This window comes from Trematomus bernacchii, unplaced genomic scaffold, assembly GCF_902827165.1.
Source record: "Trematomus bernacchii unplaced genomic scaffold, fTreBer1.1, whole genome shotgun sequence".
NCBI lineage: Eukaryota > Metazoa > Chordata > Actinopteri > Perciformes > Nototheniidae > Trematomus > Trematomus bernacchii.
The window spans coordinates 1327227-1342758 of NW_022987910.1; the positions used below are offsets into that span (position 1 = coordinate 1327227).

General features: G+C 39.6%; 1 protein-coding gene across 3 annotated transcripts in view; it reads left to right on the forward strand.

The window, feature by feature from the left end:
• The first annotated feature begins 212 nt into the window (after window positions 1–212).
• Window positions 213–15532, forward strand: part of gria4a (glutamate receptor, ionotropic, AMPA 4a) — a 97009-nt gene continuing 81689 nt past the window's right edge. For all 3 annotated transcript variants that reach the window (XM_034115316.1, XM_034115315.1, XM_034115314.1), the window contains exons 1-2: window positions 213–557; window positions 3878–4036. In XM_034115316.1, the coding sequence (XP_033971207.1) occupies window positions 464–557; window positions 3878–4036 (253 nt within the window). In that variant the 5' untranslated portion in view covers window positions 213–463. The remainder of the gene's footprint in view (window positions 558–3877; window positions 4037–15532) is intronic.

Genomic DNA, 15532 nt, shown 5'->3' on the forward strand with positions numbered 1-15532 from the left:
TGGCAGCAATAAGGCTCGGTGTTACAGCAAGTTAAGGACGGCAGACAGGGGAGGGAAAAGTGTTGGATGGAGAGGAGGGAAGAGAGAGAAGGAGGCTGAGTGGGTAAGAGAGAGAGAGAGACGGGGCGCGCATGTCCGGTTCTTCCATGCAGGCTGTTCTCCGAGCCAGTCATTCTAGCGAGTGTCCTCACTCTTCCTCTGCCTCCGTCTGTACATGTGCACCGGACACACAACTCTCTCCTGAGCGGACACTGCGGGGAAAGCAAGGAACGAGCCCACCATGGAATAGGAATACTGCTGGACAAAACGGGGGAAAAACCTCTCTCTCATCTTTCTTCCTTTTTCCCCCTTTTTCTGACGCCCTTTTCTCTCTCTCTCTCTCTCTCTCTCTCGCGCACCTCTCCCCCGCGCTCTCCCTCTCGATGTCTCTCAACAGTTTCTAAAGGAATTGAAGGAAAGAAAAATGAGGATTATTATTTTGTCTTGGCACTTTCTCGGGGTGTATTCCGCCCTAATGGGGCTGGTGACGGGGGCTTTCCCCAGCTCAGTGCAGTTAGGTGAGTTGGAGGATTACTGAATTTACGCACGAGCACTCAGAGCTGACACACTACACTGAATGGGAGAGGATTTTAGCGGACAGCAGTCACCAGAGAACGGGGATGCACCGGGACGCTCCAACACACAAAATCAATGTAAAATGAGAAATGTGCGCATGAATGAAGGAACAAGAGCACATACTAGTATATCAAACATATTTCCTTCTGGTGCATCTTATCTTTCTTGTCTTTTATACAATACATTTGAGTTGTTAGGGGGGATTGGTGTGTTATCTCTGCTGTGTGTTTTTAAAGGAACACTTTCACTCCATCTGTCTCTTTTTTGAATGTTTGTGTATTTTAAAGACTGTTCGGGGTTCATGAATGTTTCGGCGATCTTTGTACCCTTCTAGTCTTCTTCACTGTTTAGACACTGCAGTATTCTCTCTCTCTCTTTCTCTCTCTCTCTCTCTCTCTCTCTCTCTACCTCTCTGCCCTTTTCCAGTTACCCTCATGTCAGTGCGGAGGAAACCTGTCTTTTCAACCTGCCTTTTAGATCAGAGATAAAGTTAACTGATTCTTGATCATCGTTGGTTTGCTCAGTGCATTGGGACTCCACATGCATGGAGCTGTTCCTCTCTCTCTTGCACACACACAAACGCACACACACTTAGTATAGGCATGTATGTGATAATGAATGCACTGCATCACTCCTTGTGGGGGGCAGCTGGGAGGTCCTATAATGAGATTCAGCTCCTTGACTCCTCCCTACAGCTGCCAATAAACTTAATACGCTAAATATTTTCTGCTTGGCACACACACACCTATTTGCACAGGTTTTCAAGCATGCATGTGCAAACGTACACAATGCAAATGCAGTCATACACATGCACACATGATACTGTGCACACAGCTGCAAACATGCATTTTAATAAATGTACAGCATGCGGTACACACTTTTTGTACTGGAAAGCGTACATGTGCACACACAGTGAACATGCATGCATGTACAGTATAAAACACATGTGATCATACAGAAGCATACACATGCACTCTGTCCTTCTCTCCCACTGACCGTCCTCCTTAAGCACTCGTATATACTTACATGATCATGCACTCGGCTCTCTCTTAAAGAATCATTTGCATATCTCTGCATTGCACACAAGTATAATTTCTGTTGAAGCACAGACAGTTTCTTTTTGCAAGTGTGTGTGTGTGAGAAAGAGACAGAGACTGACACAGACGAGAGCATTAGTCAGATTTCCTGCAGAAACAGCTGCACATGTACGTGTCATGTTGGGACATATTTATAAAGTCTTTATGTTTTTTACATGTATGTGTTTGAAAGTATGTGTTCCAAGGTGGAATTCTAATAAAAAAACAAATCATATTTTATTTCTAGGCAAATTCACTTTAGATTTCTGATCATTCCCAGGAAAATCTAGATTAATCCTAATGATCAAAGATGCATGTGTTTAGTGGCTCTCTTTGATGACTGATCTATTTAGGCACATAATAAGAAACACAGATAAAGAATAAATGAAGGTGATACAAACTTTTAGCACGAACGAGACACTGAAAGTTACACACATAAGTGACATTTTATGTGATGGTTGCTTTGTTCAATATGATCTGCCTCCCGACTCCTCCCCTGTCATTTTTTTCCCACCCTCCCTTCCTCCCTCCACTTTCTGTGCATCCCAATGCGATGCCAAAGCTTCACAGTCTGCCATTGTAATACAATTCAGTTGGGTTGAGTCTGATTCAGTTCAACTTAAGTCAAGTCGGTTTGTTTCCGCTCAGTTTAACCTACCATGTGGAGCAATGTAGAACTAATATATAGGATTAGCATATCAAACAAATGTATATCAGTGAAATCCACAGCAATATAACACAACCTCATGTTCTATTATCCTTCCTTTCCCAAAATTGACATGTTTTATACTGACTTTGACTTCACCTACAAATATTCCCAGCAATTTAAGCTTTTAGCATTGCCGTGAATGTTTTGTCAATACATTGATTATGGCTTGGTTAAGGTTACCCTATCTTCTCCTAATGGCCTGACCTACAGCACTTGCCCTCTCTGGGCAGGTCATGGTTAAGAGCTGTGGATTAAGTTACATGGTGACTTTGACAGTTGTCAATGGGAAGTATCTCAGTAGTATGTTTGATACATTTTCAGTGTATGTGAGTGGTTATTGGCATTCAATTAAAGTGTCAATATCAGTGGTTACTCTCAGGTAAGGGAACACATTTGAAAGGATCTCATGACATCTAAATGAATAGAAGAGTCAAAGTATTTTAAGCAGCTGAGGTAATATGCCTCTTCTCCTTCTTAACTTAACTCTTCTCTTTTAAATAATACCTTTGCTTTATTTCTTCTCATCATCTTCTCTCCCCTCTAATTCTTAATATGTCAGATGGGCCCTATTAAGGGATACTCTCCATATTAAAGGGCAACTGACACATAGACCTCAATTCCCTCTTCCTCTCTTATTGAATGGCCCGTGCCCCTCCTTTATTTAGCCTACACCGTCTATGTCGACCCTCCTCTGGTTTCTCTCATGTCCTCCAACTCATTATCTCTTTGACTGCATTCCCCCGGTTTTTCACAACTAGCAATGTAATGCGCAGTGTCGGTATCCATCTTTGTGTTCATGTTTATGTTTGTGTGGGTGTGCTAAAACACAAATTACCTTTCGTGACAAAGCTAACGAAGATCTTTGCATTTTTTTTTTTTTTTTATATTTCTTTATTGAAGACACATAGAAAAGACATTTGGTACATTGACAGGGACCACAGTTCAAAGCTACTAGTAACCATTTAGTCTCTACTATTGTGCATCAATTGACAAGCCATACATGGTTAATTTTCACTTGAAGGCATACAGTATTTAAGCCACCTTCATAACTCAAACAGACCAGATAGCCAAAATATAAAGGAGTAGTGTACCGACTAACAGAACTAAACAAGATAATAATAATAATAATAAAATCAAAATAATAATACTAAAACAATACAAAGACAAAAAATTAGTATACATACATAACAAAGAGGAAAAGGGGGGGGGGGGGTAACCATCAATCAGTAGACAAAAATGTGAGAGATTGGAAGAAGGTTACTAATGAAGATCTTTGCATTCTTCTCTCTCCTATGTTTTTTCTGCCCCTCCCTCCCTATCTATCTTTCTTTTCCCACATTACTCTTCTTCTTGCTGTCTCTCACCCTCTCTCACCCACTCCCATCTGACCCCTCTCCCCCCTACAATGACTCATTTCCTTTTTCACACCATCGTCCTTTTCCTCCTCTTTGCCCCGTACCCTTATCCCTCTCTCTAGGTGGGTTGTTCATTAGGAATACTGATCAGGAGTATACAGCGTTCCGACTAGCTATCTTCCTCCACAACACCAGCCCTAATGCTACGGAGGCTCCATTTAACCTGGTCCCGCATGTCGACAACATAGAGACGGCCAACAGCTTCGCCGTCACCAATGCATGTAAGTACATGAATATGTATCACTGAAAATGAGGCTTAAACTAAAAGCCTACACTATCTATGTTTCTACATTTGTGTTGGGTTCAGATTGATTAATTAGCAACTCAAGTTGTTAAAGGATCAAACTGAAAATGTCTTGTTGTAGCCTTCTTTGGTGGATATCATGTGAAAACACACTTTTCTGCATCAGTTGCTAAAATTGCAATTTTGAATAAATGCATTTTAACCATTCTTATAAACACATTTCTCACTGCAAATGTATTTAGAGGCAATGTTAGTGGTGTATTTATCCCACATTCTGGCTGATACTGTTCTTTATATCATACCTCTGCTCCTTTATATATTATTAACATCTTGGCAGTATCCATCCCATCTGCAAAAAGAGCAAATATTACCCATCGCTATTTTAGCTTATAGATATAAAGTTAGTCTTGGAACTGCAGCAGACAGTGGTCAAAATGATTCATTTGTGTTCAGAACAGTACTTTAGTCATCAATTATCTCTTGAAAGATTGACAGCTAGTCGTTCAGTGTACGTTGCTGTTCTCTGGGAACCTAGATCTTATCTTCACACATCCTGTTGACCTGATATAATGTGCCAGACAGTAAGTGGTTTTTGTTAGCGTTGGTATTAACATTCCTATTTGGCCTCTCTGGTCCAGATTTAGCTGTGGGACCCCTGCAGGTTTCCACTTGGTGACGCTCCGTCCTCTGCACAGCTTCATACCAAGATTATAGCAAGATCTTCATAAAGCTTATTAATGACATCAGGTTCCCTATTTATATTGAGTTTATATTCAAGATATTGGCATTAGCGGCTTTTGAATCAAGTTTTGACACCAAATTATTTGCCATTGTCTTGTCTATCAATTCTATGAAATCAGTGAAATCCTGATCCTCTGTAGGGTTGTGAGCAAACATCGGAATAGGTGTATGCCCGAGTGACTCCCGACTATCTCTAATATTAGTGTTTGACTCTCCCCTTTCTGTTGGGGCATGTCTTTTGCATATATCAGAGAAAGAATAGTATTAACCAAATGCTCGCCAGTTTACGTCGTCCTACACTTTTACGTTATTGTTTTCCCTCTCTTCACTACGCCGCAACATTTAGTTGCTGCACCACAATGAGTGACACTGCTGTATGCCACACTGATCTTATTTCCTTTTAAATTGGTAGGTTTGTTTCTGGGTCGTGACTGTTTCTTAGATGAGAAGAAATCTCTAAAAGATATTGGTTGTGTAATTTTCTTGCTTTGCCTTCGGGTAAAGTAGTATTAGGTTTTTAGTTGTCTGTACTTTGACACAACACAAAGTTAAAAGTTATAGTAGTGGGACTGAGCTGTGTATGGATGTTATGTTGAGAACAGTTTATTTAATCAGTTCTCTTTCTTAAGGTGTTCAGACAGGGCACTGTTTTTTGCACTTCCCTTACAGTACAAGCTGAATGTCCCTCAGGGGTATCATATCATATCCTCTCATTTACAATGCCCTTTTGTGCATCAATCTTATTTTAGGGACGTTTGCAAGTGATTGTACTGTAATGTTTCATCTTCTTATGTTATTAAAACTTTAATAAATCAACCACTGCGGCCACTAACAAGGCAGGGTGAACTAAATCAATACAGGAATACAGAAGGGTCCTTTTGACGTAATATCATTGTATTTCAAAAAAAAAATCCTTCAGTATTTCCAGTTTGTAAATGAAAGCTCACAAGCTGCTCCTAGTGAAAATCCCAAAGAAGTGGTTCTCAAAGTGCTTCAAAGTCTGAAGGAACGTGAATACAATCTAGCAATCGATATATGTTGTGTTATAAGTAAAATACAATTTTACATTTTACATCCCTGGACGGTAATATTGTATTACATAGAATCAAAAATCAGTGTGTTTGTCTCCTGCCCCCTGTAATGTAGCCACACTTGAATGAACTGACTAGTTAATACCACCTACAGTGATTGGAAAATGAATAGACCATTTAATACCTCCCACCTACAATATGATCACATGCGGCATCTATTTCTGTTGACTCTTAAGTTGCTTGAGTGGGAAGCTACACATTGAGTACTCATTAAGTAGGTTTGGTATAATGTAAAGGGAGGAGTATGACTTTATTAGTGATGAGCAAATGGTTCTGCTCGAGGGAAAAGATAGGCACAATCAGTTTTAAATGTTCAAAACAATGTATGTTCCAAAAAGCATGGCTAATAGATGTTTTACACTGAGCATCAGAAACCTTCCTTTCTCTTTTTACCTTTACTAATTATGCTATATTCACTTAAACAACAATAACCTTCCAGAGGTTGAGTAACAACAAAGTTCATGATTTGCAGTCAAACACAAACCGAGGGAACCATAAATCCTGTATATGATAACTAAATTATTTCCGGAAATTATTCATATAAAATTGGTTAAATCTTCTGTTAACTACTGTATGTTATGCTGTTTGACAGTAACACACACACGCGCACACACACCAACTCACACACCACACAAATCATATCATTATAATTAAAAGTCTCCTGAAGCGATCGGGTATTTATTTATTTCTGGTTCCACATATTCATGTTAAACACACTTTGGATAACCACTGGACACCTCTGGCTGTCAGTGCTGTGACATCTTGATGCAGCGTGATCATCAGCCACTGGGGTTAAGCAAGACATATCAGAATTGAGGTTCTGTTAAGTAATTGTACAACACAATTGTATTTAATTTCAATACACACACTCTTGCAGGCATTGGGGCATGAGGGAGGAGTGTTAGGGAAAGGAAGCTCGTATTGGAGACCCCTCTGCTGTCTCTCTGCAGGCTTCACATAACAAGTGTAACCTCTTCCCGGTCTCTCTTTCTCTCCAACTTTTTCTCTTTCTCTGTCCCTCTCTACAACTCTTTCTTTTCCACTTGCCATCACACTTGTCAATCTCTCTTCATTTGGCTCCCTGTCACTCTCCACCTTGTCTCCCCATCTTCCTCAGCTCCTCTATTCTTCATCATGTTTTTCCGTCTCTCCCCTCTCCACAGGCGTGGCGAATGGATCTCTAAATTAATCCCTGACTCTTGCTCGGGGTGGTGAGCAATGCTCAGAATTAGAGTTGGGAATTCTGCCTCTGACCTTGGCTAGTTCCTCTTTATTCTATTATTCAGGAAGTCTGAACGGATCATAAAAATCCCTGGTCCCCATCGTTTTCCATATTCACAGAGGAATACAACCCAATTCCTTGTCCCAGGGTCACACATTCGTATATCCTCTTTGGCTGTCAATCTCTCTTTGTTGTACCCTGCTTGCAAGCGTATACCTGTGAGTCCGTGTCTTTTGTAGTACAGTATATATATGCTTATATCTGTGTTGGTGTGTGTTTGTGTCTGACGTTCTTCTCAATGTGTTGGCATCTGTGTTTCTGTGTGTGTCTCTCTGCCAGAGAAGCACACGATTCTCCTGGGCTCACCGATGTGTCTCTATTCACTGGCTTATAGAAAAATAATGTACATGGATTAGCATGACCAAAAGCCGCAGCGGATGTGTGTGTGTGTGTGTGTGTGTGTGTGTGTGTGTGTGTGTGTGTATGCACGCACGCATGAGTGGTGACATTTCTGTCAATCCCGAAGGCATGTGTGAAAACTTGTGTGTCACTGAGGTGCAAAGGATCATCCGCTGAGACAGAGCGTGATGAAGATAGACAGAAAGTGATAAGGTGAATTAGGGACGGAAGAGAAAGAAATGGAGAAGAAAGGATTTGTAACAAAGAGGTGGTTATGCCAGGTTTGTGGTGCCAGAGCTTAAAAGGCTCAACGATGTGCCGCCACGGCTGTATGTGATTCTTGATATGTGGGATGATAGTCCTTTTTAATCAGTTTCATGTCCAAAACTAAGACAAATGACATGATTACAAACAGTACCTATTGTACAGCAGTTGTAATTATGATGTGTAGTGTGGTGTCTTTGTTTTGGTGGTTGATTATTGCAGTGATGCATAACCTCATTTGTCATCTAGAGTTAATATAGATTGCACTTATAGTGAATCATTCACAAATCAATACTGTTTATGTATTATTGACGGCTACAGATTGCATTTACATGCAGGCTGCACCTGATTATCTTTGCAGCCTGACTGATTTAAACGGTCAGAGTCAGAATCTCCTTGAGGTGTCAGTCTTGTTTTGTCCCTCTATTGTTAATTAAGGACTAAATTAAATAATTCAGATATGTGGAGACGATAAGGCTTCTGAATTCGGAATGGTAGTTACTGTAGATCTGCACTCATTTCATCAATTACTGTATTTGCATTTATATAAAGTTATATTGAAATATTTACACTTCACCTCAATGTAACCTTGCCTGGCATGTCGGTTACTGGGGTTACCAGGAGATACCACAAGGGGATTTCTCAGCTAGCGCTTCTTGCGTCTCATGTTTTCATGTTTCTTATGCCCCTAAAGACTGTTCATATCAGAAGACAATATAAAGAAAGTTCATGAAAGACTTGGTTGTTGAATTAATGTAAACTCAACATTTGTAAGGGCAGTCGTTTTTCCTTTTTAGGTAAAAAGACCACACAAGTAAAGAGTAATGTGCAGCATGCCAGTCATTAATGAGAAAATAACACCTACGGGTGAGCAGCTAATCACACGGCTACGTTCTAAATAAATCAACGGCTTGACTCACAATATTCATTTGAAATTGATCGTATTGCTTCTGTTTAGAAAACATTGTCTGTTCCACTGCGTACCATTGACTGCTGCGACAGCAACGTGAGCTAACATGACGTCAACACTGATCAAAATGTTCTCTAATTGTCCAAGTCTGTTCACATTTACTTTTCCATTAACCAGTCTTTAAACACTGTAAAAGCACATACCATGTTCCCTGTATGTACTTCCCTTCTGTCTTCTTCTGGAAATGTATGTGGTCTAGCTTTCTGAGTCTTTTAAACTCTTTCCTTCTCTCTTGCTCTTTTTCGTTTCTTTACTGGGTACAGTTTAGAAATCATTAATCCAAAGTTTCATGCTCTCTACAAATATAGAAATACATATTCAAAATGTTTTCCACTGCGTTTTGTGATGTAGGAAAACTAATGTTCTGTTTGCACGTCTCTGACACTAGCCTTAGCAGCAGTCTGCTTACAAAAAAGAGCAGACCTCAGAAATGTTAAATCAAAATTGAGTATTCAACTAATATGTAATAATAATAATAATGGGTTCCATTTATAAAGCACTTCATATTCGAATTCAAATCCCGAAGTGCTACAAGCAGTGAACAGGAACAGTATAAATAGACATGACACAACACGGTAGAATTAATAAAAAGCAATACATTTTTTTTTTTTTAAATAGAAAAATAAAAATGAAAGGGTGGTAAAAAAAGGTCTAGGCAAAGGCTAGTATGTGTAATATGTGTAATAAAAGACTATTAAAACATACCTGGATGTAACTCCTGATACATTAGTATATGGTGAGTCTACTTATAATATCAAATAGTTAATACATAAAGTGTTAACAAAGATAATGTGGGAATTAAAGCCAATATGGCCAGATCACAAACTCTGCATCTACAGTAGTGTTTTGGTAGTGCTATAAATGAGCAGATCTGATGCTATAAATTACATTTTAAATAATCTCATACACCATAGGAATGTAGGACTCCCATAAACCCCTTGCATCATATGTCATTTGTAAGTACTCTACCTAACACACCTTTTTGTTGCTTGTTACAACTGACCAATCACAGTTTAATAGCTCTCTGTTGATTTTAAGTGGCTTGTTTGCACCCTTTCTTAGCACCTGCTTATTAAAGACTTTAGTTGAAAACACCCTTCAGTTTGTATTCCCCTGTTGACAAGAAAATGACAGCATCATTGGTTTAGCTAGCTGAAAGGGTGTTTATTCAATAATGACCATTAGGACACACATGTATACCCACACACACTTTCAAAGAGTTCATCATCAGTGTTTCGCATTCACTCTACATGTCCAGGCTTGGAGCTTTGATTAAATTGATTCTTGGCACACACTGCTACTACTCAGCACCACCCACCTACACACTCAAGTGCAAATAAAAAAAATGTGCAGTCTCCCTCTCTCTGACACGTGTACACATTGATTTGCCACCCTGTCCGTACTGTATATATTTCCAACTTCCTCACATACAGCATCTCTCGTTGCCTTTTGCTTGCTCACTTCTTTCATGAAATGGCTCAGTCGTCTTGTACGTAGATGATTTGAGAGGTTCTATAATGGCACTGTACCATCATCTTTATTGGTGATGTTTTGCGTGGTTATATGTCTTCTTAATGGCCACACTGGGGAAAATAGAGTGAAATAATATCTGAAACCCTGGCAGGGCAAGGAGATTTATTTTTGCAGCAAGCCTTCGTTTATTCATGTTACTGGCAAACTGAAAGTCTGGCTGCCTCTCACTGCAACCTAAATGCTTTTCATGGCATCAAGACAAATTATCTGCTTGAGCGTTAATTGCATGGGAATAATGGATTTAATTTAAACTCACATTTACAGGTGCCTTTAGTGGAGCAGTCATTTGTAAGTCACCAGTAGGCATTAACGCTGTCATTTAAATGCTTTGATGTTCTTTTTCAGTCATCAGTTGAAGTCATTTTTTGGTAGAGTTTTAATGAACATTGGTAAGAACAACAATACATTTAGAGATGCATTGCAGCCTAGTATTTATTTGTTCTTGCAATACTCACATACAGAGTTTGCATATATGTTTTTATTACCAGAGTAACAATTTGAAAAACACTAGTTTCACAAAGAAGGTTATTTAAATTTCCCCAGACATACATAGTTATGAGTTTGGTCAAAATGGCTAAGACAGGAAAAATAACATTTAGAAGGTATGGAGGAAAGTAACAGAACAGCTGGAGTTCCTGTCTTGTAAATTACTTGTAGACAAAACATCTAAAACAGACATAGTTATTGCTTTTATGATGTTCTTAGAATAAATAAATACTAATATAACATATTTTTGGAACATGATGAAGCAAAACATGCACAATCTGATTACGTATGGCTCTTAACCATGCAAGGGAAGTCTATAGTCTTTATAAAGGAATTAATTGATATGTTATGTATACTTCAGCATCATTGGGGTCATGGCGCTTGCAAACCTTTTCATTTTCTGATCCATTGATGATCAAATGCTGAACTGTATTTAGGTGTGTGTTTGTGTGTGTGCGCCTCCGTGCATGGTGGCTCCTATGGAGTGCTGAGTGCTCCCTAAAGAATCGCTCTGTTGCATCTTTTTATTCTAGCATCAGCAGTAATGACCAAACAGCAAGCAATATTATTGGACCATGCAGCATGTCGCAGTGAATCCACTTATTTGCTCCAGGTAATTTGATTTCATTTAGTGGTACAATAAAACCGACTGTTTCTCATTGTGTCTCACTTCTTTCATTAAAAAGTCTACCGTCGTGGAATAAAACTGACGTCTTAAGGCACTTGCAATAGGGAAAGAGTTTTTTAAAAGCAGTAAAGGTTCTTGTTTTCCACAGATATTGCTGAAGGCAATGGTGCCCGGGCTGCATTAAGCTCAAGAATTTTGACAAACTATATTTTCAGTAATTTGTTTTTTCTTTATTGCCTGTTGGGCAAATACACATGGGGTCACTTTTTTCAATTTCTAAGAACAGGAGCAAGCTGGGAGCAATGTTCTAGTCATCTTAAAGTTGTAATCCTTTATATCGTAACAGCAAGTAGAGTTCAATACGGCAAGCGCTCCTTGAGCAGCAACTTTCTTGGTAATGAAACACAGCTAGTGTATCTGTTTAAAGAGCAGCCACACAAACTCATAATAATAATAAAAAAAACACTCATTTGTCATTTCAAGTTTAATTTGAGTTAATGCTGCACATGGTGTGAGTCGTTTACCACACAAGAGCAGGGCACAGTACATTGTACCTTGTTAAAGAGTTGATGGTCTTCAGCATGTCACCCCCAGCTCTTTTGTTATTCAGAGGCTTACTATAACTGTTTATCATTTTTCCATTACTCCCTTGAAAAAGTGATCCGCTGACAAAACAATGTTGAAAATGATCATCTTGTTTTGCCAACATATGCCATTCGCATCAGCAGTAATTCAATACAGTTCAATGCAGTGTACAAGATTACCCTATCTAGAAGTATTGAACGCTGTCTATGTGGTTAAGCCAACACAGGCAGCTATGGTTATAACATATTAATGTTATGACTTTTTAAAGACCTATAACATCATAAATATGTTGGAGATAAAGGTGTTAGTTTGAAATATGTTGCAGTGCATAATCTTGTGGTATAGGAACAAAGGGTTTTAGTTATTAGGATGAAGATGAAAAGACATCTATGGAGTCATACTGAGCCGCAATGATACCGTATTAATGAAATTCTTTTTTGTGGATCTGTAGTTCCTTGAGGCAAGATGAGACACAGTGAGACAGTCGTGTTGCAGGTTTTATAGAGTAGCAAGCCTGAAGCTGGTTAAGTAAAATCCTCCCACAACATGCTGCAGTGTTTTGTCTGCGCCAGCCGAGTGATATTAAAGTAACACGTCAATCAGAAGGATGGAGAGGTTTCTTTCTCCAAGTGGATATGAATCCTTTGTCAGCAACGTATTTACTTTCCTCTTTAATGAACAGTTATTAATATTGTAAGACCATTCACTGTGTCTCAATGAATCGCCACATTCCCTGGAGGCTGTGTCTCTTAACCCACATGGTGACCCACACCTACAGACTTGTATATACACATATACAGCCTCAGGTGCCTTCGTCTAATGTGTTTCATTAAGACCTCTATTTTCCCAGTGGGCATGATATCTGAAACAGAAAAAAAGAGTATGTATTCTCTGTTTGTTTTCCACTCTGTAGTTGTAAGATGAAAAGCATGAGAAGAGATGACAGTGGATTTTAAGTGTTGCCCATCGCTTAAGCAAAACACAGGGGTGTTTATACTGAATGGAGACATGTCCCCAGTAATTGTCTCTCAAGTCTTTTTGTTGTTCTTCACTCTTTGGCTTAGCTGCTGTTGTTTTCATGATCAAAGGATTTCCATTCGCAGTCTTTCTTCTCTTCCCTTTCATTCCTCTCACTTTGCTTTTTTTACGCTTATAAGCACAAGCATGCACTCGTGCATAATCACAAACAAACATGGTGCTTTGCTGGTCTCACTTTTCTGCTTCTACTGCTTCAATTCTCACCTTCAATTTCCTGGAGTCATGTTCACCATTTTCATTTGTTTTCACCTTATTTAGAGTATTTCATTCTCTCTTGAACACCCACCTCTGTCTGTCATTGCGCTGTCTGTCTCATTACTCATTAGCTGTTAAGTGGCTTTTGGTGTAGGACAAAAGCTGTGATGTGTGCTTAGTTAATTTATTTCAACTCAAACTGACACATCAGCTGCTGAAGCACACACTGTACCTACACCTACATCATCACATCTGTCACTTACAGTACATTTATGTCCCTATGTTTGCTTTGCTCTACCTATTTCTGTGCGCCATTCTCGCAAGCTGGGAATTGGATTGATTCCAATCAATGATATATTGTAAATAGCACTGTTTTAATGCAGTACAGTTTATTAGGACATTTATTTTTAATCATAAGGCTCACCGTGCAATCTAAGTCTGCCCCTCTCAAACACAAACCCTCATGCATGTGCGTTTGTTTCCATGGATTTATGATGTGGATGAAAGGAAGGGCGTTAGTTAATATTGATGAGTGCTGCCACTCGGTCCTCTCACCGAGGCTCACTTAGAGATGAGAGGCATGACCTTTACACACACACACACACACACACACACACACACACACACACACACACACACACACACACACACACACACACACACACACACACACACACACACACACACACACACACACACACACACACACACACACACACACACACACACACACCACACGCAAATGCACTTTCTTCCCCAATCCGTGGCCTTCTCTGGAGTTGCCATGCGTCTGCATTTGTGTGCAGAAACGTGTGTGTTGGTCTACATTTGTGGAAACTCTGGTGGCATACCTAGAACATTGAGAGATGTTCCTAAACCTCAAAGCCAGTCACAGCCTTGGACCCATTCATCCATTCAATGGCCTATTGGTATTCAGCAAGGGTAATAGATTCCTATGTAACCAGCAAGTAATTCATCACACTTTCAAATAGGAAGAGACAGAGTATAAAGCAAAAAGCTATTCAACTGATCAGAGCAGCAACAGGAAGAGAGAGAAAGGCTCTCATGGAAATAGAAGAATAATTAATTATGCACTGCGTGGCGATTATCAAGGGGGCAGATTCACATAAAGAGGCATTCACATGTATGCTCACACAATCTCAGTTGAAGCAAGACATCTAACCTTTATGCTAGACAGAGAGATGGCTGCTGTGTATGTTTGGACATGTTCTTGTTGTTTGTGTGTTTACTGGCTGTAGAGGTCAATTTCTTTCTGACAGCATTGGTATTTATCTCCTTAAGCTCACTGGTTTCCTGTGTGTGTCGGTGTGTGTGTGCGTGTGTGCGTGCGTGCGTGCGTGCCTGCCTGCATGTTTCAAAAGTCACATCACGGTTTGCCCACTCACATTCTGGCTCTTCTTTCTGTGGTAGTTGAGTGCATCAAATAACACACAAACACTTGGCATGCGCAGGCACATGCACATGCACATACACACACACACACATAAACACGCACACAATTGATTTGGCCCTTCAGACATTTCCAGTGATGGATGGGACCCTCCCTTGATTCTATGTTTACCCCAGAGCTCTCTGTGTGTCTGCCTTCTTATCTTTGCAGGGATAGAAACATGAAGAAATCCCTGTATCATCACAATAGAAACTGGTCTTTTTTTAATTTTTTTTTAATTTAATCGTTTATTTGAACCGGGACAGTGCACATTAATGAACATTTTAAACAAAATAATGCTTTTAAATGTAAATGAGCCGGATTTTAGCTTTGAGCTAGTTTCCATCCGTCTGTGTTTGTACTGGGAGGATACTGGTGATGGTCTGCATTTTGGACTATCATGTTCTTTCATTCAGCCTCCTGAATCTCCTTCTTCTGAGACAGCAGTGAGGCAACCTGCATACAACCACTTGCTGCCTCACAAGGAGGTACCTGAGGAGTTGTCCTTCTCTCATCAAAGAGAAACATGCAAAGAAAAGCAAAACAAAACCCAGTGAGCCGGGTTAGAAGACCAGGCACATTGGAATCAAGTTGCAGACTCCTCTTGTGATTGGATATGCAATCTAAAGTCACCAAGATATGTCTTATTATGGTTTTACTTAATCTTTTGACTTTAAATATTGCTTCTTCTACATACATACTTCTTCCATCACTAGTTTTGGTCACCCATCTAATGGCTTGGGTGCTCACAGTCAAAGGGCACACGTCTTGTGACATTGAGTATTTGATAACATGGAGATAACCCATAACATGAGAAAATGTGTCTTTGTTACATATACAGTATACATAACAGTATACATGTATATTATAT